At 41.8% G+C, this 23,866-nt stretch overlaps 1 protein-coding gene and 1 non-coding gene across 2 annotated transcripts in view; both read left to right on the forward strand.

Moving 5' to 3' along the window:
• The first annotated feature begins 6,211 nt into the window (after nt 1-6,211).
• The window catches only part of HSD17B4 (hydroxysteroid 17-beta dehydrogenase 4), an 83,319-nt gene continuing 65,664 nt past the window's right edge, over nt 6,212-23,866 (forward strand). Inside the window, exons 1-7 of the mRNA XM_025860781.2 lie at nt 6,212-6,390; nt 11,606-11,659; nt 18,205-18,315; nt 20,461-20,520; nt 21,881-21,902; nt 22,017-22,063; nt 23,101-23,185. Coding sequence (XP_025716566.1) covers nt 6,333-6,390; nt 11,606-11,659; nt 18,205-18,315; nt 20,461-20,520; nt 21,881-21,902; nt 22,017-22,063; nt 23,101-23,185 — 437 coding nt within the window. The 5' untranslated portion in view covers nt 6,212-6,332. The remainder of the gene's footprint in view (nt 6,391-11,605; nt 11,660-18,204; nt 18,316-20,460; nt 20,521-21,880; nt 21,903-22,016; nt 22,064-23,100; nt 23,186-23,866) is intronic.
• On the forward strand, nt 10,375-10,447 carry TRNAM-CAU (transfer RNA methionine (anticodon CAU)). Its single transcript has one exon. It is a non-coding gene; the product is annotated as a tRNA-Met (tRNA).

Raw genomic sequence — 23,866 nt, forward strand, 5'->3', positions numbered from 1 at the left:
CCAATCCTTGTCTGACAGGTTCTTCTCACTGTTCAAGATACAGCTCCAAACTCACCTATTCACAAGCTTTTCCTAGGTATACACTCTCTAAATTAGTACCCCCCTCCTGTCTCTGCTTCAAATCTCTTCTGAATCCCGTTACCTTGTTTGAGCAACAGAGCTATACCCTGTGGAGGGGGTGGGGGGGGCAATTCGTCCTGGCTAAGTTATTGACCATTTTTGTGCTTTTAGGTTCCTCATCTGAAAACAAGGATAATGACAGTTTCTCCTTTGTAGATTGTTATGAGACCATATGAGCTAATATTTATAAAACACCAAGAAAGTGCCTAGAACATAGTAGATTCTGACAAATCGCTCAATTTTTTCCTTGGCACTTGCAATCACTTGGAATCATTCCTTTATTTGTATGTTTATCATTTCTCTTCTCTCGAATGGAAGATAGGTAATTCCAGGGACTTTGTTTTGTTCTTAGCACCAAGAACAATGCCTGACTCATAGTGCACAAGTATTAATAAATGAAAGTGGAATGTATGAATATTCAAATCTTGACTCCAGCATAGGGTTCTGTGTGCACAAGAGATATGTTTAAAACAGAAAACATGGTCTTCCTTTTAATCCATGCTTTTAACTTTTTTTTTAAGATTTTATTTATTTATTTGACAGAGAGAGAGAGAGCGTGCGTGCACAAACAGGAGGAGTGGCAGGCAGAGGGAGAGGGAGAAGCAGGCTTCCAGCTGAGCAGGGAGGCCGATGTGGGCCTTGATCGCAGGACCCTGGGATCATGACCTGAGCGGAAGGCAGACGCTTAACGACTGAGCCACCCAGGTGCCCCCCACCCCACCATGCTTTTAACTTTTGTAGGCTGGCTACCACTAGGGGATTCCCCATAGCTTATGCATCTTACCCTAGAATGGCTATAACTCCTCCAAGACTGCAGAGGACTGAGCCAACTGCTGTTCACTCATATGTCTGACTCTTCCAGAAGAGCACCGGATACATAAGGTCAGGGTCATAGCAACCACCCTCCCATGATATTTATAAAAATACCGCCAGCAGTTATCACAGGCAAAAATAACATTTCCAGATCCCAGCACAATTCCAGACCTGTACCGCAGTTGCCAGCGCATTGATTTAGGATTATCTGGGGAATGGAGAAAAGAGAAAAGCTTCTTGTCTGAGCTGTCAGCTTACCAGTCACACTGGGCAGGTTAACCAGGGTCTGCGAGCCTGAAGACAATGGGTGAGACCTCCTGTAAAGAGGTTAGCTGTGCTTGCACAGACCCTGGCTTTCTTCAGCTGCTTTGTAGCCCACTGTCACCAAGATGGTGCTTTTGAGGTCCAGGAAAGGCACGCTCCCAGAAACTTGCCTACTCCAAAAGAAGCATAAACCTTTCTTTCCCGAAAATATCTTCTTACTGCATCGAGTCTAACCTGGGTCATCTATCCAAGGCTGAGAAACAAGATAAAGGAGAAAACAATTAACAAAAAATCCATTTGACTTCTACCTACTAAGTTGAGCTTGAGAAAAAGCCAGGTGTGAAGGGTTCCATTCCTGCTACTAGCAATGGGTCTGAAGTTCACACAAAGGACAGTTGCTCTAAGGTCCCCCCAGAGAGCTCCTTGTGACTCAGAAAAGAAATGTCTGTCTCCATCCAGGACTTGATTCTGACTTAGGCAGTCTGAGTTCCTGGAAAGCCTGTGTTGATTCCCAAATGGATCTCTTCTTTTATTAAACTCAGCTACTGTGGTCTTTAACTGCACTAAATCAGCCTGCACCGGTACCATCTCAAACCAGCCATGGGGAATACTGAAGTTTTCATCATTCCTGGTCATCTTTTAGTTCCAGGGGGTGATTCTTATCTTTTGCCACACTGGGCCCCAGTATATTTGGGGTTCAATGTGGACCTATCCCTATTTCACAACCCGAGCTCTGCCCAGTACAGGGTTGGAAGAGGTATGCCCACAGGAAAAAAGAAAAGAAAGCAGATTGTGAAAAAGCATGTGTTTGTCCTAATGCCCAATGCCAGGCAGCCTAGGTGGGCCACTCCGTGGCTCAGGTGATTGTGGAGACCAAGCTGCCATATTGGGAAAGAAAGGACAGTCTTGCCTGGCTTGCTGATCCATGTGATAGATGGGAGGAAGCAGAAGAAAACCCTCTGTGTGGGTGCAGGAGGTGAAAGAGACATGGGGCTTGGTTACTGCCTTTAGAGCCTGGTATCATCACCCAGTAGTAAATGTGGTTCAATGTGTGTCTCCTTGGCCATTCAATCAGGTTAGCCAGTCTTCCTTCTTTGGGGGATATATATTAAGTGGGGCCCATATGAAAGAGGGCCTAGATATGTCCTCTTGTTCATTGTTGTTAAAGGTGTTCTCCAATAGGTTGGGGCGCCTGGGTGGCTCAGTCGGTGAAGCGTCTGCCTTCGGCTCAGGTCATGATCCCAGGGTCCTGGGAGTGAGCCCCGTGTCGGGCTCCCTGCTCAGCGGGGAGTCTGCTTCTCCTTCTGCTCCTCCCCCTGCTTGTGCTCTCTCTCTGATAAATAAATAAATAAAATCTTAAAAAAAAAAAGGTATTCTCCAATAGGAAGTGGCTTCTGTCTGGCAGCAAAAAGAATCCCCTTTCTCTGCCCTGTTCTAAACCTCTGTGCTCTGCCCGCTCTCCATATACCAGTAGAACTAAGCCATAAAGCTCACTCAGTGTGTCCCTTAGAAGAGTAACCCCTTAGAAAAGAGACATCCGTAAGGTGGGAGCAAAGAGGACAAACTTAGGAGAAGTTCTGACTGGCAGGAAAGATGAAGAAGAATTCTCAATGGCAAGAGGATGGAAAAAGAGGAGGAAGGTAGCTCCTAGGGGGTGGGCTTAGCATGGGTTCTTCAGGGACCCAGCCTCCCTGTTCCCTTCCCAGGCCTGAGCTCGAAGAAATAAGGCCCTGAAAAGGATAATTCTGAGTCTGAGAAGTCACTGCCAATGCAAGTAACTTGAATCAGCAGAAGGTAACCACCTGTGGCAGAATGGTAATGGCCATGGCCTGGGCTTATGGGATGGGGGAGCCGAAGGTCCTTCTCCTGTCTCTTTGGCTCCTGGCTGGCATGGAAGAGATAGAGACATATATATTTTTAGTTTGTTTTAAAATTCTGTTTGAACCATTTTTTTATTTGCCTATATATGTTTGTAAATCTAGACTTACATAGAAGTTGCTACAATAGTTCAGAGTGAGAAAGAACACCCAGCAGATTCTAGAAATATCTAAGCCCATGCCCTTTATCGGTAGCTACACAGAAAGCAGAGGGCAATATGGCTTTAAGGTCCACCCCTGCCTCTGCCAAACCTTTCCTCTATGTCAAGGTGACATTTAGGCAAGAAGGAGGGGGGAGAAATCTTGAAAGAGCGCATTTCCCCCAAACAGACCGAGTTACCTTTAACTGGCAAGTTTAAATGTCCTTTTTTGCCTCTCCTCCCACAAGAATGAGGACTTGAGAGCAAGGTAAGATGCCTAGAGAATAATCTACACTTAATGTAGCAGCTCTCTTGCAGAGTATTGAGTTACACACCTCACTCTACTTCCGAGACTTACATCCTAAATCTGCACCACCTCCCATATTCAGGACATATTTATTTGGGGACTCACTGCACCAAACACTAGTATTTACTCAAGCCCCATGCCCGTTGGCCCTGGTCTGGGACAGGTGAGCCCCAGTGTGAGTCTTGGACTTGGACGTATTGGAATGGCTCCCCAGCAATGGCTGAGAAACCTTTCCTTCTCGCTCCTGTTGCGAGCCTTAAGTTGAAAGCACTTCATCCTCAGTTACAACTGGGTTGATTTTGCACTTGCATTTCTAAGAGTAGGAATCACGAACCTCACCTTTGTTTTTTGCCTTGTACTTTTTTTTTTCTTTTTTTAAACAGAAGAACAGGGTTATTGGATTAAACGAGAAAGATTCCAACACAAGATAGAAACAGATGTTCAGCCATTGGGATCTGGGCCCTGAAGCCACAGGAAGCTTGGTGAAGGGGCCAACGCACCTCTCTTTAGGCCCCCTTGTGGGCTGGGGTTTAAGGCATTTGGGCTGTGCTCAGTTGTCCTAATTCCATCCTTCGCGGGTAGGGAGCAGGGACATGGAGACCAGGCTGAGTTGTCACATAGGCTCACTCTTGAACTGAGGATTCCCATTCGGTTGAGCCCCAGGCTCACTTTCACTCGAAATGCCTGTGGACAAAGGCCAGGCCTTCCTGGTGACCAATGAGCAAAGAAGTTTGCGGTTGGTCAGGTCGGAGGACAGCGTGGAGGAGCCTCTGGGGAGAGCAGAAGGTGGGGTAGCAGCAGTGCCCCTGGAGGACTCAAGTGAGCTCCGTCTCCAGGCATAATTTTTCCCAGTAGGTTTTTGCTCGCCTTGTTTACTTCCTCAGTAATAGGGCAGAGTGAACTTTCCGCGATGCTAATGTGTAGCCTGGAGTAATCTTGCTTAAAACAATTTGAAGCAATCAATTCAAACATCTAAACATGATCTGACTGGCTGGTTATTTCCGCGGCTTTACCACCCCCAACCCCCCACCCCTCAGCCCCATCTAGCTTGTGTTTGCATCGCCTGTAATGTTCTTTATTTGCAGAGCTCCTTCTTAAGGTGCTTTGTGTGTCATCTCCTTTGGACATTTTCCTTTGTCCCCAGCAGGGCTGGGGACCCTTTATTTTGGCACTATTGATGTGATGTTTTGGGGTGGGGTCCGGGAGTGAACTCTCATGAAAGAATTCTTGAGATGTTTCAGTGCAAAAATGTGGTTTTATTAAAGCACGAGTGTGGTGCCAAAGCGGGGTGTCTCTCGGTCGGATGGGGCCCCCCAAATGTGGGGCGATGATCTGGTGGAGGTCAGTGGTGAGGCCGTGAAAGTATTCACCTGAGGCAGAACAAGGCAATAGAAGTTTGTTGAACACACTGCAAGGAGCGGCTATCTCCAAGGAGGTAGGGGGTGGGGGCTGTTTTTAAAGGGGGAAGATTGTGGACTTTGCTGCTATAAACATTGGGGTGTCCACAATAGCCAAACTATGGAAAGAGCCAAGATGTCCATCGACAGATGAATGGATAAAGAAGATGTGGTGCACGCGCGCGCGCGCGCACACACACACACACACACACACACACACACAAATGGACTATTATGCAGCCATCAAAAGGAATGAAATCTTGCCATTTGCAACAATGTGGATGGAACTGGAGGGTATTATGCTGAGCGAAATAAGTCATTAAGAGAAAGATGTATCATATGATCTCACTGATATGAGGAACTCTTTTTTAAAATTTATTTGACACAGAGAGACACAGCGAGAGAGGGAACACAAGCAGGGGGAGTGGGAGAGGGAGAAGCAGGCTTCCCGCCGAGCAGGGAGCCCAATGCGGGGCTCGATCCCAGGACCCTGAGATCACGACCTGAGCCGAAGGCAGACGCTTAATGACTGAGCCACCCAGGCACCCTGGAGATTTAATTTTTCTACATTTATTTTCCCTTTGTTCTCCACATCACTGTTAGCAGACCTGTGCAGATTTATCATGGTTTAATCATGATGCATTGTTATGAAAGGTTTACCTTTAATAACTTTGAATAGCTCTGGAGGAAATTATTCATCTGGAAACTTGTGCCTACTACCCATAGATGCTTAATAAATGTTAAATGAATGAATTGCAACATATGACCTTTCTCAATATTCAGAAGCAAAGATCATTTAGAAGCACTTGTTAAAAGCTTTTTTTTTTTTTTTTTTCTGCCCCAGAGATTCTACTTTGGGAGGTCAGGGTGAGGGTTCAGGACTCTGTTTTTGACAGTTCTTGGATGATTTTCATGCACGAGATTCATGGATTACATTCTAAGACATCTTTACCCATTGGTAAAGGGTGCCTTTTTTCCTTTGGGGTTTATGTCTGAAAGCTATTTGAGGATAGGGGCTGCCTCCTATTTCTCTAGGCTACTGCCTAAGTCCAGAAATCACTTGTTGAATGAATGACAAAATGGTGGGAGAACGGATGTACGCTTGGTGCCGTGTCAGCCATTTACCACACAGGTCCTAGAGGATCCCATTACTTCTAACAGCGAAAGTGCCCCTTTGAAGTCAAACCTCTTGAGGAGGCTCCCCAACCCCCTGGAAGCACCCTGGACTACATTTCCCAGAGTTCCAAGGGATTCCTGCGCAGGCGCACTTGCAAGACTGCGGCGTCCTTTTCCTTCCCTGAAACCCGCAGGTCACTCCCATCCCCTCCCCTCCAATTCCCCTTTCCTCCGTGTCTCGCAGTGCCCGCTGCAGCTGTTCGGCTGGTGTGTGTGTCTGTCGCAGCAGGCTGGACTCATGGCCTCGCCCCTGCGATTCGACGGGCGGGTGGTGCTGGTCACCGGCGCGGGGGGAGGTGAGCACGCGAAGGCCGGAGGGCGGACGCCGGCCTAGCTCTCGCGCCCGGAGCCCCCCTTTTCGTCCCGGGAAACGCGCGCAGCCGCAGCTGCTGCCCCAGCGTCGGGGCTGCGGGCCCCGTGGGCCGGCGGGGGGAGGCGGCTTGACGAACCAGCCAGTGGTCGGGTGGGCAGGGTGCGAGGACGGGTAACGGCAGCGATCGAGGCGCCGACTCTGCCGAGTTGGGAGAGGGGGGCCTGGCCAGCGTTGAGTCACATAGTCCCGTGCAGCTCCCCGAGGCCCCGGGTCCTGCAAGAGAGAGGCCGGCCTGGGCCGTGGTTGGCGGGACTGGGTCAAAGTTCTCACTGATGCTCGATCGCCTCTCTTCTTGCTTGTCTTAGGCCTCAGTCAAGTAGACTAGACCGCAGAGACCCGTACGCGGCAGGAATCACCCCCAGAGGAGTAGGGATGTCAGCCCCTTGCCTTTGAAAACAGCCGTGCAGCGTTCCGCTTCCTCTTTGGGATGGTTTTAAGTTCTTGAGAGGTTGTTCTTTAGAGAGGGGATCTGATAAGAGTCTTCTCCTCGGGGTTTGTGTGCTTATCAAGCCAAGCACCATACTGGACTGACTGGAGTCTTGGTGCGAGTTGTAAATGCAAAATGCCTACGGGAGTCAGGCAGGTGCTAGGGTGGGGTAGGGACAGTAGGAACTGGGGAGCACACGTACTTCTGAAGTGGGCCAGATCTTCTAGGTTTCAGGAGAAACAAAATGGGGATTTGTTATGTAACCCTATCTTGAAGGAGAGGAAAAAAAAAAAAAAAAAGAAAGAAAACCGCCCGTACCCATGGTGATGCTCTACAGTGCGATTTTGCGCTGTTTCCCACCAGCAGGTGACCTCTCTAACCCCCAAGTGCTGGAATCTTGACCTTCCTTGCCTTTGATTCCCACTGGTGGTACCTTATATCTAGAATAGACCTAAAGTGTAATTAATTCAAATTGTGTATTAAAAGTCACAACAGTAGAGTTCTGTTAATCCATTTGTAGCTACATCTCCCATTGATAGAATGGATTCTAATGCCACCCTTCAGAAGGTGCTTTTAGTATTAATTGGTGGCCAAGAATTTTATACTCATAGCTATATTCATCCTAAAATGATATGTTTTTGGAAAACTTTGTTTTGTTTTTTAAAGTAGGCTCCATGCCCAGCATGGAGCCCAATGAGGAGCTTGAACTGATGACCCTGAAACTGAGGCCTGAAATGAGATCAAAAGTTGGTTGCTTAACGAACTGAGCCATCCACGTGCCCCTGGAAAACATTTTGTTTACACTTTGCTTTCCATGGAAATAATTAAGTGATGCACTCGGTGTTTTAAGCCTGTTTAAACAGTGAGTGAGTCACAGTATGAAATACATTTTGCACCATGACCCAGGGACACCCATACACCATTCATGACACAATACATAGTAAATGAAGTGCACTCTAAAATTTTGTTTCATTAAATGCACATTGCAATGTACTAAATTGATTTTATGAATCATTAATGAGTTGTGAGTAGATAGTTACGGACTTAGGACCTCCTGTTTATAGAGCCCTGCAGACTTTCCCTTGCCTGGATTATGGTACGGTCGCTAGCTCTTGTTGATCTGAGGGAGAAATACAATTTTGTAGTGAAGTTGAGACTGTCCTAGGTCATCATTGAGGAAGGGAGACAGATCAAGTTGCAGTCCTATAACGGAGGCTGTTGTCCTTGAGGTCTTGGGTTTCTCATTTGGAGATTCCTACCCATAGAACTGAGGCAGTGATGAACATCCCAGGAGGGTGTCCGTGAATGCCTGCTGGGCCTGTGTCTGAGAATTAAGTCTGACTCCAACCCACTCCTATTCTACAGATAAAGAGAAATATATCAGGGCGCCTGGGTGGCTCAGTCGGTTAAGGTCTGCCTTTGGCTCAGGTCTTGATCCCAGGGTCCTGGGATCGAGTTCTGCGTCGGACCCCCTGCTCAGCGGGGAGCCTGCTTCTCCTTCTCCCTCTGCCTGCCGCTCCCCCTGCTCGTGCTCTGTCTCTCAAATCAATAAATAAAATCTTTAAAAAAAAGAGAAATCTATCTGCCCTATTGAGGTGCTGTTGTTTAGCTTGAAATATAGATTAGTTTAATGGGAGAACTGGAAGGAGAGTTACAGAATTGTCCAGACAATTCTCTGCTTAGCAAGCCAAGCACTGTACTTTGACTGGAGTGTTTTGCCGTGATTGGTGGTATTACAGGGGAATAACGGTATAATAGCCATTTATTGATTGACTAAAGTGGTTGTTGGGGATGTAACTTTTGAGGGTGGGGGATTTGGGCCATGGAAGAAGGAAGGAAGTCCAGCCATTTTGAATCTCAGATGGTTCTGAGACAGCAGATGTTGGATCTGGAGCTGGTGAGAGTGTGAGTAGCTGGAGATTCTGAAGTCACAGGGAGATGTTGAAGTCATTTGAATTCCTTCAGTTGGTAAAGCTGGAAAGGGAAATAGTCTAGGAAGCTATTTTCAGGGGCTTTGTTGTTAACTTTAGAGTGTAAACCACCTAACCCTGAACGAGCAGTCTGAGTTAAGAATCAATTGAGATTTGACAGTGCTAAAGAAATTAAGGTCAAATAAAAAAAAAGAGAGAAATGGAGGAGGAAGAATTCGGAGAATTAAGAAGGTGTGGGAGAATTAAGAGATTATGACAAAATGGAGGCTCTTGGATTTAACTCTTTGTGCTTTTGACTCTAAAGCTGTGCTGGGTGTTGTGGGAAAGGCAAAAGAGTGACATTCAATCTCACCCATCAAGGACCTTCTAGTTTAATTGGGGAGGCGGATTAATGGACATAAAGTATTTAAATAATGTTTATTTAAACACAATATTAAAACATGCAAGGACCCTTCCTAATCTGCTAATGAGCTAGTGGTGTTGGAGGGAAAAGAAAGGAGACTGTCACTTTTTACTTTATTTGCAGATTTGTGTATAGTTTATATGGGCCTTGATGATAAAGGAACATCACTGACATTATCTTTTGAGAGAACTATATAACTTGATTTTAAGTTGAGACAATTCTCTGATTAAATTAGGTCACTCTCTCTACCAGAGACCCACCCCATTCCTTTCATCTGATGATTTTCTACTGTGTTAACCATTAATTTTACATTCTGGGATTTCTGGTCATAAGCGTTTGATTTCCTTAAAAACACAATGTTTAGAACACATGCTTCAGCCTTGATCTGATAAGATATGAGAAGAGTTATTTGTATTGGCCAGACTTTATTTATTTATTTATTTATTATTTATTTGTCAAAGAGAGAGAGAGAGAGCACAAGCAAGGGGAGAGGCAGAGGCAGAGGGAGAAGCAGACTCCCCGCTGAGCAGGGAGCCCGATGCGGGGCTCCATCCCAGGACCCCGGGATCATGACCCGAGCCGAAGGCAGACGCTTAACAGACAGTTACCAAGGCATCGGCTAAAGTCTCTCTTATCCATTCAAAGTGAATTAACTTCTAAAATAAATTATTTGGTGATATCTTTCAGTTTTGGATAACTTTATATTTCGGGTTCTTTTTAGAAGAGCGTGATACTTTAGCGATCTTGGTTTGTTATTTGTATGCTTCTTTATCAATTTAAATTAAATTTAAACTACTAATTAAATTTATCAGGTAATTTAAATTAAAAAAATTTATACATGTTAAAACGATTTAAATAATTTAAAAGTAAGCCTTCCACTCTTGGTTGCTAGTCACACAGTTCTATTCCCCAGAGGTAGCCTCTTAATTGCTAGTTTCTTACATATTCTTCCTGAGATACTCTATGCTTCTAAAACCTATATAAGTATATGTATATATTTTGGATAACAAATTTACACCTTGTACCTTTGAGTCAGAACTAAATATTTTTTGTATTTGGTAACTGTGTAGGCAAGGTTCAGTACAGGATACAGAAATCGGTAGGTATTTGAAGCAGGAAAGGATTTAATACAGGTATTTGGGGGGTGCCTGGCTGGTTCAGTTGGTAGAGCATGTGACTCATAATCTCAGGGTCGTGAGTTCAAGCCCCATGTTGGGCATGGAACCTACTTAAAAAAATAAAATTAAAAATTAAAAAATAAACCACCACAGGCAGTTGGGTCTGCCACTTCGTCTTGCAGTGGCTTGTGGGATAGTTGCAACTGGTTCAGTAGGGGACCTCCTCCCTCGGAGGCAGCTGTTAGAACTGCTACAGCCCAAACAGCCCCTGGATACCAAGGGTCTAGAGAGTGGAGGCTGCTAACTGGAGCTAGATCAAGAGGGAGCTCGATCAAGAAGTTGGCACTACACGCTCTGTTTCTTAATACCCGGGAAGCATCAAGAAAGCAGCTTCTTTTTTAAATTTTATTTTATTATGTTAATCACCATACATTGCATCATTAGTTTTTGATGTAGTGTTCCATGATTCATTGTTTGCGTATAACACCCAGTGCTCCATGCAGAACGTGCCCTCTTTAATACCCATCACCAGGCTAACCCATCCCCCCACCCCCTCCCCCTCCCCTCTAGAACCCTCAGTTTGTTTCTCAGAGTCCATCATCTCTCATGGTTCATCTCCCCCTCCACTTCCCCCCCTTCATTTTTCCCTTCCTGCTATCTTCTTCTTTTTTTTTTCTTAACATATATTGCATTATTTCTTTCAGAGGTACAGATCTGTGATTCAACAGTCTTGCACAATTCACAGCACTCACCATAGCACATACCCTTCCCAATGTCTATCACCCAGCCACCCCATCCCTCCCACCCCCCACCACTCCAGCAACCCTCAGTTTCCTGAGATTAAGAATTCCTCATATCAGTGAGGTCATATGATACATGTCTTTCTCTGATTGACTTAAGGAAAGCAGCTTCTTAACCAGTGGCAACAGCCTGAAGTCGCCATAAGCTAACTTCTGCCTTATTTCCACCTTCCGGATGTGCAAATGCCTATAATGGTGGAACCCAGTTCCCTTGGAGCTTCGTAGCAGCTAGGTGGAGGGGTAGGAAATGGTAGGCAGAATAGGTGGAAAATACAGTTTTAAGCTTTCTGACCTCTGTAAGTAGAAGAGGGTGAGTTAGATGGGGAGAGTACCAGGGAAGGCCTGTCATTGTAATACAGTTAATTGCTCACCAGTTACTTTAAAATAGGGGTTGATTTGAAGGGACCCCCCAAAGTGCTAACATTTGCTCAACTCTCTTATGCTTTTGTTTTTTATTAGGACTGGGCCGAGCCTATGCCCTGGCTTTTGCAGAAAGGGGTGCATCCGTTGTTGGTAAGTTGATACATTTTTCTTTTCTTTTCTTTTTTTTTAAGATTTTATTTATTTATTTGACAGAGAGGGACACAGCGAGAGAGGGAACACAAGCAGGGGGAGTGGGAGAGGGAGAAGCAGGCTTCCCGTGGAGCAGGGAGCCCGATGCGGGGCTCAATCCCAGGACCCTGGGATCATGACCTGAGCCGAAGGCAGATGCTTAATGACTGAGCCACCCAGGCGCCCCATTATGTTTTTCTTTTTAATGAGTAGCTGGCATGGAAAGTACTGTCCTCACAAGTCAGTCACCTTTGTCTTTACGTCAGATAGTTTGTCAAGGTCAAATTTCATCACTAATTATTTCTTCTGCCAGCAAAGCTTTTCCTCCTTGAGGCTGATTCTCTAACTTACTTTTTTAAAGTAGACTAGTTTCACAGAATTTGCAGCCAAACAGAATTGATAAAGATGGTCAGGCATTCATTGTATAAAAGGAAATTCTTGAATTTGGTAAACTGTGAGCTGTAATTTTTTGAGACAAAAGGCTGGTTCTAGATGAATCCCTTTAAGTATAAATATATTGATGAGAATAAATGCATTTTGAAGACTAGAAGTTTGGAGTCAGGGAGTCCAAAGTATTTTTATTTTTTTCTTTTTAAACCTCTTTCATCAAAATTTTTCATATGGAAGCTTTTTCCAACAAATTTTTAAAGTTTTTGTTGAAGGGACAGTTGCATGAGTTTTATTATGGATCATCAGTTGGAAGATGCTGTATTGAAGGATCACAAGGTGGGAGGTTTTAGTAATTTAAATGTTTTGGCCTGGCATGATGTGGTGTGCACGCAGGGGTGGATTTGTCTTCTGCCAAGCCTTTGTGGGCAATAATTGAATGAGTGCTCAGTGCAGGGTAGGTAGGTAGGACAGACGATAGGGCCTAATATTTATTAGTCTCTAATTATTCCTGTGCAATATTCTATTTATTGCACAGGAAATACAATATTTCCTGTGCAAAGAAGGTACTTTGTTCATTGGATCTTTTTTGTTGTTTGACATAGACTCTTCTTGGAGGGGGGGTGGGGGAGGGGACAGGTGTGTCTTTGAAATTGGTTGAATAAATTCCTATTTTTTGTGGGATTAAGATATAATCTTAGTTTATAGATTATAAACTAATAATCTGTTGGGATAAAATTGTTGGCCCACAAGGACTTCCTAATGACGGTTTTTCTACCTCTTACTAAGGAATAGAGAGACACAAATTTCCCCCAATTTGTTTATGGAGACATGCATAACAAAAAGGTTATACACCCCGGTTTTCTAGACAAACAACACCCAAGCAGGACATTTAATTATACTCTTCTTCCTCAGAGTGGATATGTAGCTTATCTTTGTGGAAGGGACACAGAATCTTTGGATGTTCCTTGTTTAAAGACATATCTACCGTCTATTAATCCAGTCTGCTTCTTGTGGCAAGCACAAATTTTGACATTGTGGTGTTTAGCCAGAGGGTGTATAGCTCAGGCCCTGTTTGCCAGATTTTCTTAAAATACTTCATTGTCAGGGTCCACAGACCCATGTTGGTACTGTTTTTGTTTTTTTTTGCTATCCGTTACTTAATATTTTTACCTTATAATTTCTGATTTATCTACATTTTTTCTGCTCAATTCTGTACATGTAAGGACTCCATTTTATCTTCTGTAGCTCCTAAAGGATTTAGAATATTTCCTGTGCAAAGAAGGTGCTTTGTTCATTGGATCTTTTTTGTTGCTTGACATAGACTCTTCCGGGAGGGGAGTTGGGGAGGGGACAGGTGTGTCTTTGAGATTGGTCAAATAAATTCCTATTTTTTGTGGGATTAAGATATAATCTTAGTTTATAAACTTATTTTGTAAAGACTTTACAGCAACGTGTGTTCGTGTGGATCAGTTTTCCTGTATTGATCTCTACTGCTGAATTTATTAAATTCAGAACAGGAGTTTTTGAGTTCTATCAAAACGATGAAGAGGTCCAGTGTGTCTTTTTATTTTGTCATTGCAGCAAGCGCTGGTGAAATCCAGCAGGACAGAAAGTTTGTATCTTGGGAAATCATTTGTCATCCTTGGCTGAAGAGCGAGATTTTGTTTGGTTAAGGGGAAAAGTTGATCTATGTGAGACGGCTTAGCTTTTGCCTGATTTTTTTCTACTGCTTTTTTTCTGCGACCTACCTGTGAACTTTCTAGACCAACCGCAAGTTGTGTTCTTCCTTGGCCACTGCTACCCCCTAGTTTAGCTTTTCAGATGCCCTGCTTCCAGCTTGCATCACACACACTACTCTTTCTCCTTTTTAGTTTTTGTTCTGCCCAGCGTATTTTTTTACATGAGTAGGAAAAAGTAGAGGAATAAATAAACCTGGGAGGGTATGACATCAGAGTATCTTGTCTATGAAAAAGTGATTCCTCCTAATTTTATGGCTAGCTCAGAGTTCCATAAGAAGTAAGACCAAAAGGATAGAGTAGCTTGTTTCTCATATAAGTCACCTTATGCTGGGTTATGCTGGGTTAACAAACAAATCTCAATGGCTGACAATAGTAAAGAATTATTGCATGCTTTTGTGGCCTTTTAGCCTCCAGTCAACTGTGTCTCTGCTCTCAGTGTCTCCCTAATTTAAGGATCCCAGCTAAAGGAGCAATGTCTGGGACATTGCTGTTCTTGGGATGGAGAAAGAATACCAGTGGATCCACTTGATGCCTCCTAAATCTCTTCTGTGATAGCATGCCCCTGCCCTTCCCATTTCGTTGGCCAGAGGAAGCCCCTGGGCCAAGCATCACAAAAGATATTCTCTAACTTCATGTTAATATGATTGCTGTGTTTATGGAAGATCTCATTCTGGTGTAAGAAGTGCTCAGCCTTTGGCTGATAGTTATAACATGGATGTTCAGTGTTGTATAAACTACATCTTACAGGAAGTGTTTGCACATGCCTGAAGTGAATGTTGACAATGGAATTGTTTTGGGCTTTTCTCAGTAGGTGAGTCATAGGCAGGACTCTTGAGTCTTGAGTGTTCTCTTGAGGGCATGAACACAAAGATGACTCAAGTGGTCCAGCAAGAAGAACCTCTCTTTTGACCATTACAATGGCAGAACCTTTTCAATTCTTGGAGTGGAGAAGTAGCACATTTGGGTAGTTGAAATCCTGATCCTTTAGATGGGCATGATTTCTTTCCGTTGCTGCCGTGGCACAGTGGTTGGTAAAGATGACTCTTAGGTTCCTGAGTCCTGATGCCAGCACCCATCTTTTCAGCCCCTGTGTGATCCTCACAGCTAAAAGGGGAGCCGTGGTGGGCACAATGCCCTGCCTTTGAAGTCAGGTCACACTTCCGGTCCTCACTGTGCTGCCTAACCACGTGACCTCTCGCGCTATTAGTAGCCACCTTATCAAACTTCGAGGATTATGGTGGGGATTAAGTGACATCAAAAACTAAAGGCCTTTGTAAAGGCAGAAGAATGGAGCCAATGGTAGGGGGACTGCCTGCTGTGTGCTAGGTGCTATGCTCAGGATCTGGATATGTCAAAGTGAGCCTGAGGTCTTGCTCACTCAAGGGCATTCTAGCCTCCTTACATAAGACATGTTTCTTTTGCAGATTCTTTTTTTTTAATTTAATTTTATTATGTTATGTTAATCACCATACAGTACATCGTTAGTTTTTGATGCAGTGTTCCATGATTCATTGTTTGTGTGTAACACCCAGTGCTCCATGCAGAACGTGCCCTCCTTAATACCCATAACCAGGCTAACCCATCCCCCCACCCCCTCCCCTCTAGAACCCTCAGTTTGTTTCTCAGAGTCCATCGTCTCTCATGGTTCGTCTCTCCCTCCAATACCCCCCCTTCATTTTTCCCTTCCTACTATCTTCTTCTCCTTCTTCTTCTTTCTTTTTTTAACATATAATGTATTATTTGTTTCAGAGGTACAGGTCTGTGATTCAAGAGTCTTTTGTAGATTCTTAAAGAAAAGAACCTGCTTTAGGCACTGATGTATTCTCTCAAGTGTAAGTTTAGTGCTTTGCTTAGTGATCAATCAAGACATACATGCTGAGACTGGTGTGGCCACTCTGGAGAAGAGTATGGCAGTTCCTCACCAAGCTCAAAATAGAGCTATGGTCTAGCAATTGCACTAGTAGGTATTTACCCAAAGAATACAAAAATACACATTCGAAGGAGTGCATGCACCCTGATGTTTAGAGCAGCATTATCATCAATAGCCAAACTGTGGAAACAGCCCAGATGCCCATCAAGTGATGAATGGATAAAGAAGACACACACACACACACACACACACACACACACACACTGGAATACTACTCCGCCATCAAAAAGAATGAAATCTTGCCATTTGCAGTGTTGTGGATGGAGCTAGAGCATGCTGTGGTAAGGGAAATGAGTCAGAGAAAGACAAATAACAGATGATTTCATTCATGTGGATTTTAAGAAACACAACGGGTGAACTTACGGGAGAGGGAAAAAGAGGGAGGGAAATAAATCATGAGAGACTCTTTCTTTTTTTAATATTTTATTTATTTATTTGACAGAGAGAGATAGCGAGAGCAGGAACACAAGCAGGGGGAGTGGGAGAGGGAGAAGCAGGCTTCCCACCGAGCAGGGGGCCCGATGCGGGGCATTGGGCATGATGAATGGGGCCAGTGTTCATGGAGTACATTCTAATATAGAGACTTGTCTTGAATAAATCTGTTCTGATGCTGTTTTAACTGCATGGCACTGATCTCAGTAAATTATTTACCCAGGCTTCAGGGCTTACCTGTTTGGTTGCACTTTGAACAATTTCCACTTGAGGGTAGTGTTCCATTGCACAATGGAGCAGTTCTTTCTTAAACATCCCGTTTGCCAATTTGCTTTTGAACTTTGCCTTACTTAGTTAAAAAGGCTCTTAAAAGACTGTTAGCTGCATGTCTTAAACTCCTGATATTTTTTACTGGTTGTTTCCTGTCATTTGAGTAATTTCATGCAAATGAACAATTAAGAGAATTTAGTCTTGAGAATCTTTTTTTTTTTTATCTCTTGAGGGATAATGTAAGCCTCTTTCCATTATTTTGTGTCTTCATACCAGTTTTTATTTGCAGTAAGACAATAAGACTACATTGGTAGAAAATGTATTCCAGTCCACCTCCTGAAAAACCTTTTTCCTTAAAAAAATTATATGAAAACATATTTGACTTAGCTGATTTTCTGTGTGGCTAGGCATTGGCTTTTTCCCTGCCTCATTCCCTTATCTTTAACCACCCAATCCCATCGAGCCTTCACCGGAATGAAAAAAAGAAACAAAAAAAAGGGATTGAGAGAGAGAGAGAAACATTCTTTAAAAGAAAAAAAAAATCTTGTTTTTTTTTCCCCCAGATGTGGCACCCATCAATTTGATAAAAGGCTTTAAATTTTAGTATACTACCATGCATTTATTAATCAGTAATTTTTTATTGTTGTTCCTCTAAATTTATATAATAATATTATAAAATATTCATTTTCAATGTAAATTATTTATTTGTACCAAGTATTTTTATTAAATTGTTTTTTTCAAGTTATTTGGAATTGGGACGCCTGGGTGGCTCAGTCGGTTAAGCATCTGCCTTCGGCTCAGGTCATGACTCTGGATCCTGGGATCGAGTCCCACATTGGGCTCCCTGCTCGGCGGGGAGCCTGCTTCTCCTCTCCCTCTGCCTGCCACTCCCCCTGCTAGTGTTCTCTATCTCTCTGTATGTCAAATAAATAAGTAAAATCTTTAAAACAAAAAAAGTTATTTGGAATTGATCTCTGTATCTCATTAGTTTTGGCGTGTTATTTTGTAAATTTTACCTTAAATTGTGACATACACTAACTTTGTTATTTGTCCCCATTATTTAGTTCTGTTGGTCTCTATGTATTTGTTGCTAAAATCTGTATATTACTCTATAGCCAACTCATACTTTAACGTTTAGTAGATGAGAAAGCCTTTGAGGACCAGCACCGTTCTCCTACGTCTTAGTGCCCCTCTGTAGTACAATTTCCTTGCGAATAGTAAACGCTTGATGAATGTTTGTATCTGTATAATTGGACACAGCGAGATGTTATGCGGTGAGTATGGTCAGTTGTTAAACATCTACCGATGGAGTCATGGTATCAACTAGTGGCTGAACACGTTTGAGTTCTGTATATAGTTTCTGATCTCTTTTAACAAATAATTTTTATTTCTTTTATGGTAGGCCCTGATATCGTTTGCTTTATGAATATTTCTCTTCTTTTTGCTGGAAGTGGGTTGAATCATGTTCTTTTGTCTTTTCAAAAAAGAAAAAAACATTGCAAAGTTAAAAATCTTGTGACCTGAACCCGCGTTTAAATATTTTTGCTGCTTCATATGTATCTCTCTCTAGAAACCAAGGGCCATGTTTGAAAGTATATATATATCTCCTGGCATGTTTCATAAGACGGGGATAGGGTCGGAAGGAACTGAAGAGATGACAGAAGAAATACACTCACAATGGGATTTTATTTCCAGTTCATATTTTGAGGTTGAGAAATGAGTTCTTGTTTGTTTTTGCATTGCAGTGAATGACTTAGGTGGGGACATCAAGGGATTGAGTAAAGGCTCCTTAGCAGCTGCTGATAAGGTTGTTGAAGAAATAAGAAGTAAAGGTGGAAAAGCTGTGGCCAACTATGGTATGATATTTGAAAGACCTATACTGTTCTTGCGTTTTCCTTCAACTAATGCTATTGTTCACCTTAATAATCATTGAGCAAATGTCTCAGCATTCCAGTGTGATTATGAGATTAGATTTTCTCTGAGTCAGCCAAATCTGTTTGGCTGTCTATTTTATATAATATATGAGGTTTTTAAAAACTTTTGGTGTAGGTTATTTCATGAGTCTTAACTTTTAGCATATTTAACATTTTTATTAATCCGTGCAAGATAAAATCAGTAAATTTATTTATTTATTTATTTTTTAAAAGATTTTATTTATTTATTTGACAGAGAGAGACACAGCGAGAGAGGGAACATAAGCAGAGGGAGTGGGAGAGGGAGAAGCAGGCTCCCTGCTGGGCAGGGAGCCCGATGCGGGGCTCGATCCCAGGATCCTGAGATCATGACCTGAGCCGAAGGCAGACGCTTAACGACTGAGCCACCCAGGCGCCCCAAAATCAGTAAATTATTAATGATGTGGATAGGAATATGCTCTTGTTCTTGATAGACCCATTTTAGCTACAGAATAACATTAGATTCTTCTTTTAAAAATTGTTTTAGAAAAATTCTTACGTAATACAGCGTAGGAAGTAAAATGCCTCTTTTCTGGTATCCAAACACTGAGTTCCATTTTGCACAAGTAATCATTGTTCTTTGTAACTTTCTTACCTTTATAAAAACATAAGAGTCAAAGTTAGGCATTAAAATAAAGCCATGAGGAAAAACAGCATTTGATGTATCCATTCTGATAGTATCTGTAAGGAACCTTCTCAAATAGATTTACTTTAAAAAAGTGAGTGCTTATTGACTTTTCTGCAAATTAGATTGTTTTTATTAGCCAGAGGTAAAATTAGATTGCCAGTCACTTGATTTTGAAATTTTTAAAGGAAAGGAAATAGGATATGATTTGTTTTGAGTGTTCTAGGGAATAATGAGACAGATATTTTAATATCTTCTTTTCTCACTGAGGATCTACAAAAGTGTTTTCAACTTTTTTTTTTTTTTAATTTCTGGAGTTTAAAAAAAAATCTATTTTATAATGCGAAAAATTCCAGACTCTCTCCCTTGCCTCTCCCCCCAGTTTTGATATGCAACCCATATCAATCAATCAAGATGCAGTTAGGAAAACAGAAGCCCCTGCAGGTGTCCACGTGTGAAGGCTTGCGTAACCATTGGAAGGGCTGGGTACGTGCATGTCAAGGGAACTGTGGATGACCTTGTCAGGTTCTCACGGCTCAGCGGTCTCTCATCTGCACCCTGCTCCAAGATTTGCCTGCATATGCAGGCTTCTCCTACTTCTTCATTCTTAGATGGGTGCCTATTTTTGGCAGATCTAACTCAGGACTGTATGGATCTCAGGGAAGGGAATATATTTCCTGGCTCCTCCCCAGTGATTGCAGAGAATATAGAGAGAGACAGTGGGATGTTGATACCAGACCATTTGACACACAACTCTGGGGATATGAGCTCTTCCCCTGGGGCTGATGAGCAGAAAAGAAGAAAGCCACTCTATTTTATTGAGCTTTGCTTTTTGTACTTAGTAAGGTACAAACAGTAGGTTTGTTTCCATATGTAGTTATAGAGCATTGAACATGCTTTTTCAAATTAAACATGTACCTCCTTGCCTCCCTTGTAAATTCTGATTTGCATCTTTAAGGGGAAGTGCCTCTGGGACTATTTAAAATTAAATACAAATTGAAGAGTTAAATACTCAGTTTATCTGCCATACTAGCCATACTACCCCATTTCAAGGGCTCAGTAGCCACACGTGGATAGTGGCTGCTGTATTACTATAGTAATAAAGACATTTCCATCCTCACAGAAAGTTGTTTTAGACAGTGTTGTTTTGGATAGTATTTGCCAAAATGTTATTTATTCCCCTCTCCATTTTTTTATTTTTATTTTTTGGTACTTTAAAGAATTGTTTTAGGGGATACATTTCCTCTGTAACATTAGATCGTCTATATTTTGATTTGTTATGTGCCTGCAAATATAAATTTGTTTTTGTGGAAATGAATTCTGTTGAGTGAGTAGTATTTGTCATGTGCTCTGATCCACAGAATTTAGAAGTTATTTCTGAAGGATATTACTGATGTTTTGTAACTAATTTTCCTTTCCTCCAGATTCGGTGGAAGCAGGAGAGAAGGTTGTGAGGACAGCACTAGAAGCTTTTGGAAGAATAGGTGATGTTTCTTTGCGTTTATGGTACTAACAGAGCAGTTCTACCTTCCTAATCAAATTTTTTTATTTTACTTTTGTTTATAAGAAATTCCTTCTTTCTTTATAGCCAAAGTTTTATTTATTTATTTATATAGCCAAGTTTTTAGATTTCCTTTACAAGTTAATTATTTTACATACCCTATCTTATTCCACAAAAGGCTCGAGGTGGTATTTTTTATGCAAAAATGTGTTGAGTTTGTTTTATATTTTTTTGGACTTAAAAACTTTAAAAAACTTATGAGCATTTTCTAGGTTATTTATGAAAATTTAATTATACCCCAAATATGTTTATAAAATAAATATTTTGGCAGTAGAGGACCCTGTGGAATCTTTCAGACAATTATGATTTGGATCATAAAGATTCAATACCTTGTGAATTAATTAAGATGAATTATATGTAATAAAAATCTTTATTTTTCAGAAAGAAGGATTTTAAATGTGTCGTTCAGTTTATCCCTCTCTAGATAGTCTTCCTGGTTTAGTTCCACACGTTCCTAGTAAAAGGTTATTTTTAAAAATTTTTTTATTTTTAGTGAAAGGTTATTGAATTACTGTAGGGAAACATTCCTGCGGATAAGTCCAATGTGTTTACATTCTGGAAGACATTAATTTTTGTAATTTGAATGTGCTCCCTCTGCCTTTCTTTTTTGGTTGTCTAGCAGATTTGTTTTTCTGGTTATGTTGGGTTGAGCTTATAAGGGACTTGTTCACATGCAGTTTGACAGAGGGATGGAGGCCGCAAAGGCATATGAAGTTACAGGGTGAGAACAGCCCTAAGATGATGGTTGAGCCTTAAAAAAAAAAAAGATTCCTTTTTTTTTTTTTTTTAATAATAATGAGAATACAATTATGTATTAAGATAGGCCACCAGTTTCTAACTCTAATAGTTTCCTTTCTGGAATTTTGACTCTTGAGTGGCAAAGAAAAATCTTAAACTTTGAACTTTCTGAGTGAATTCTGAGGTTAAGTGAGGGATGGCTTATGGTTACCGTTGAATGCTAAGAACCTAAGCGTTGGGCAACAGCTGATTCTATCAATAAGCTGGTAGAATTTTGGCATAAGGTGGAGGTGGAGACATTTACATATGTAAATTTGAGAGGAAAACTCTGACATGATGAGATACTTGTGAATCAGGTTTTTTTGTGTGTTTTTTTTGCTATAGGTATAAAATTTTGTTCTGATAGACTCTTCTGCTACTATTATTATTTACTTTTCCATGGTGGGGAGAAAAAGCCCAATTTTGAAAGAAACATGAGTTGTAAGCCCATGCAGGTTAATATGCTTGTTTTTATGTTCGTGACTTGGATTTTTTTTATATTGTAGATGTTGTGGTCAACAATGCTGGGTGAGTATTTCTTTTTTTCATTTTTGAGTAGAATAATAATGTGCATGCACAGTTTTTGGGTTTTTTAAAAGTGGATACTCCTCCTTCTAACCTATGTAATATCATTGTTTTTAGAATTCTGAGGGACAATTCTTTTGGTAGGATAAGTGACGACGACTGGGGTAAGTTGTTTGTAACATAGGTCTCTGTGGGGCAAAGCTATCCATTTAGCCTTTTACGATTTGAGGCATTTGTACATTTAAGGAAAAACCTGCTTCTACCTACTTTTGCTTCTGCTGATGTCGATGATGAACATGATGAATAAGCTTTACAGCTGAAAATGACCACAACAGTTGGAAGTAACCTATTTTCTTTTAACATTTGATAAATGAAAACTTTTAAAATCATTTGGCAGAAGTTACCTGAAAAGATTTTGTGTCTTTCAATTCGCTTTCCCCTTTATCTTCTTGAGAAGTTGTTTGCATTTTCCAGCCATATTAACTCTAACAGTCTGACACATGCTTAGCTACTTGTGCGATTTTTATTTCAAGAACAAGAGCAGGATATGGAAGGGAGTCTGGGGCCCTGAAAATGTTGGAGATCTGAGAATTGGGGGGGACCCCTAGATGTAATTTTGAGGCTTCTAATGAGTAGGGGAAAATCCCATTCAGAATGCCACGTTGGAAAGATTGAGTTTAAATAACAAATCACTTTTTATTTTCTGTTTGCTCTTCATACCTTTACAGTCTTTTCTTTTTTTTAAAGATTTTATTTATTTATTTGAGAGAGGGAAAGAGAGAAAGAGCACAAGCAGGGGGGAGGGGCAGAGGGGGAGGGAGAGGCAGACTTCCTGCTGAGCAGGGAGCCCAATGCTGGACTTGATCCCAGGACCAGCTTTATGTGTAAAATTCTTGGATGTTTGTATTAGTGGATTTTTATATAAAGTAGGCATAAATTAAAGATGGCATTGTATTTAGATGTGTGCAGGGATTACAGTAATTTTATCATAAATTATAGGGAGAATGGGTATGAACTGTTGATTGGTTACGTAATTGGGACAGAAGCAAAAATGGTTACTCAGGGAGCAATATGACAATAGTTGATTTTGAATGCTCAGTATAAAATGAACATCTTTGTATAAATAAATCATTGCTTATGTTGATTCTGAGACATGCCTATCTAATTTTTGACAAAGTATCTAATAAAAATATTGTTTTAGATATAATCCACAGGGTCCATTTGCGAGGCTCGTTCCAAGTTACCCGGGCGGCTTGGGATCATATGAAGAAACAGAAGTTTGGAAGGTAGAGTTGTGTGTGACTGTCGGGGGTGGGGGGTCAGGGATGCTGTGTGTGGGTCCTTGTGTACAGGGAGAGATAAGTGCTTTGATATTGAGGAAGATCTAGTCAGAGAAACGCAGGCTTTTAATGTACTCTTGGCATATACCCTCTCATTAAATTGGTATCACTTAGTCAAGGATTCGCTGAGCTGGCCAACTTTATATTTCTTTTCACCTCCTACTTTTCAGTTTGAACAGATTTCCTGGTGTTCTCTGATATTCTAGCAGTATACAAATGGTGAGGATTCAGCAGTACTTCATTCTCTTAACTGAAGTATAGTGATACTGTGTCCACGGGCTAACTGAGGACAGATGAGCGCTGTGTCCAGCTTGCTAGTGCTGGTCCGACCTGGGTTGGTCTTTAGAAACTGGGAGCTGTAGGAATGTGGCTCAGTCTGTGTGAGTGACTGGGAGCGTGGCAGAGCCAGGAGGTGGCTCCGTGGACTCTGTCCGCCTCCTCCTTGTTAACCTGAGGTTCACACACCTCTACTAGCAGGAAATTGTTTGTGATACCTGTTCCTCTTGGAGAGTTCTAGCTTCTCCTAACTCTCAAAGTTTCTGAAAATAAATGATAGAAATTATTTTACTTGGTCTACTAAATAGGGTGAGATGTGGTTACGTTTTGGAGATGGCATTATTTTAATAT

The sequence above is a fragment of the Callorhinus ursinus genome, unplaced genomic scaffold (assembly GCF_003265705.2).
Source record: "Callorhinus ursinus isolate GAN/ISIS: 27379988/994484 unplaced genomic scaffold, GSC_fseal_2.0 scaffold30, whole genome shotgun sequence".
NCBI lineage: Eukaryota > Metazoa > Chordata > Mammalia > Carnivora > Otariidae > Callorhinus > Callorhinus ursinus.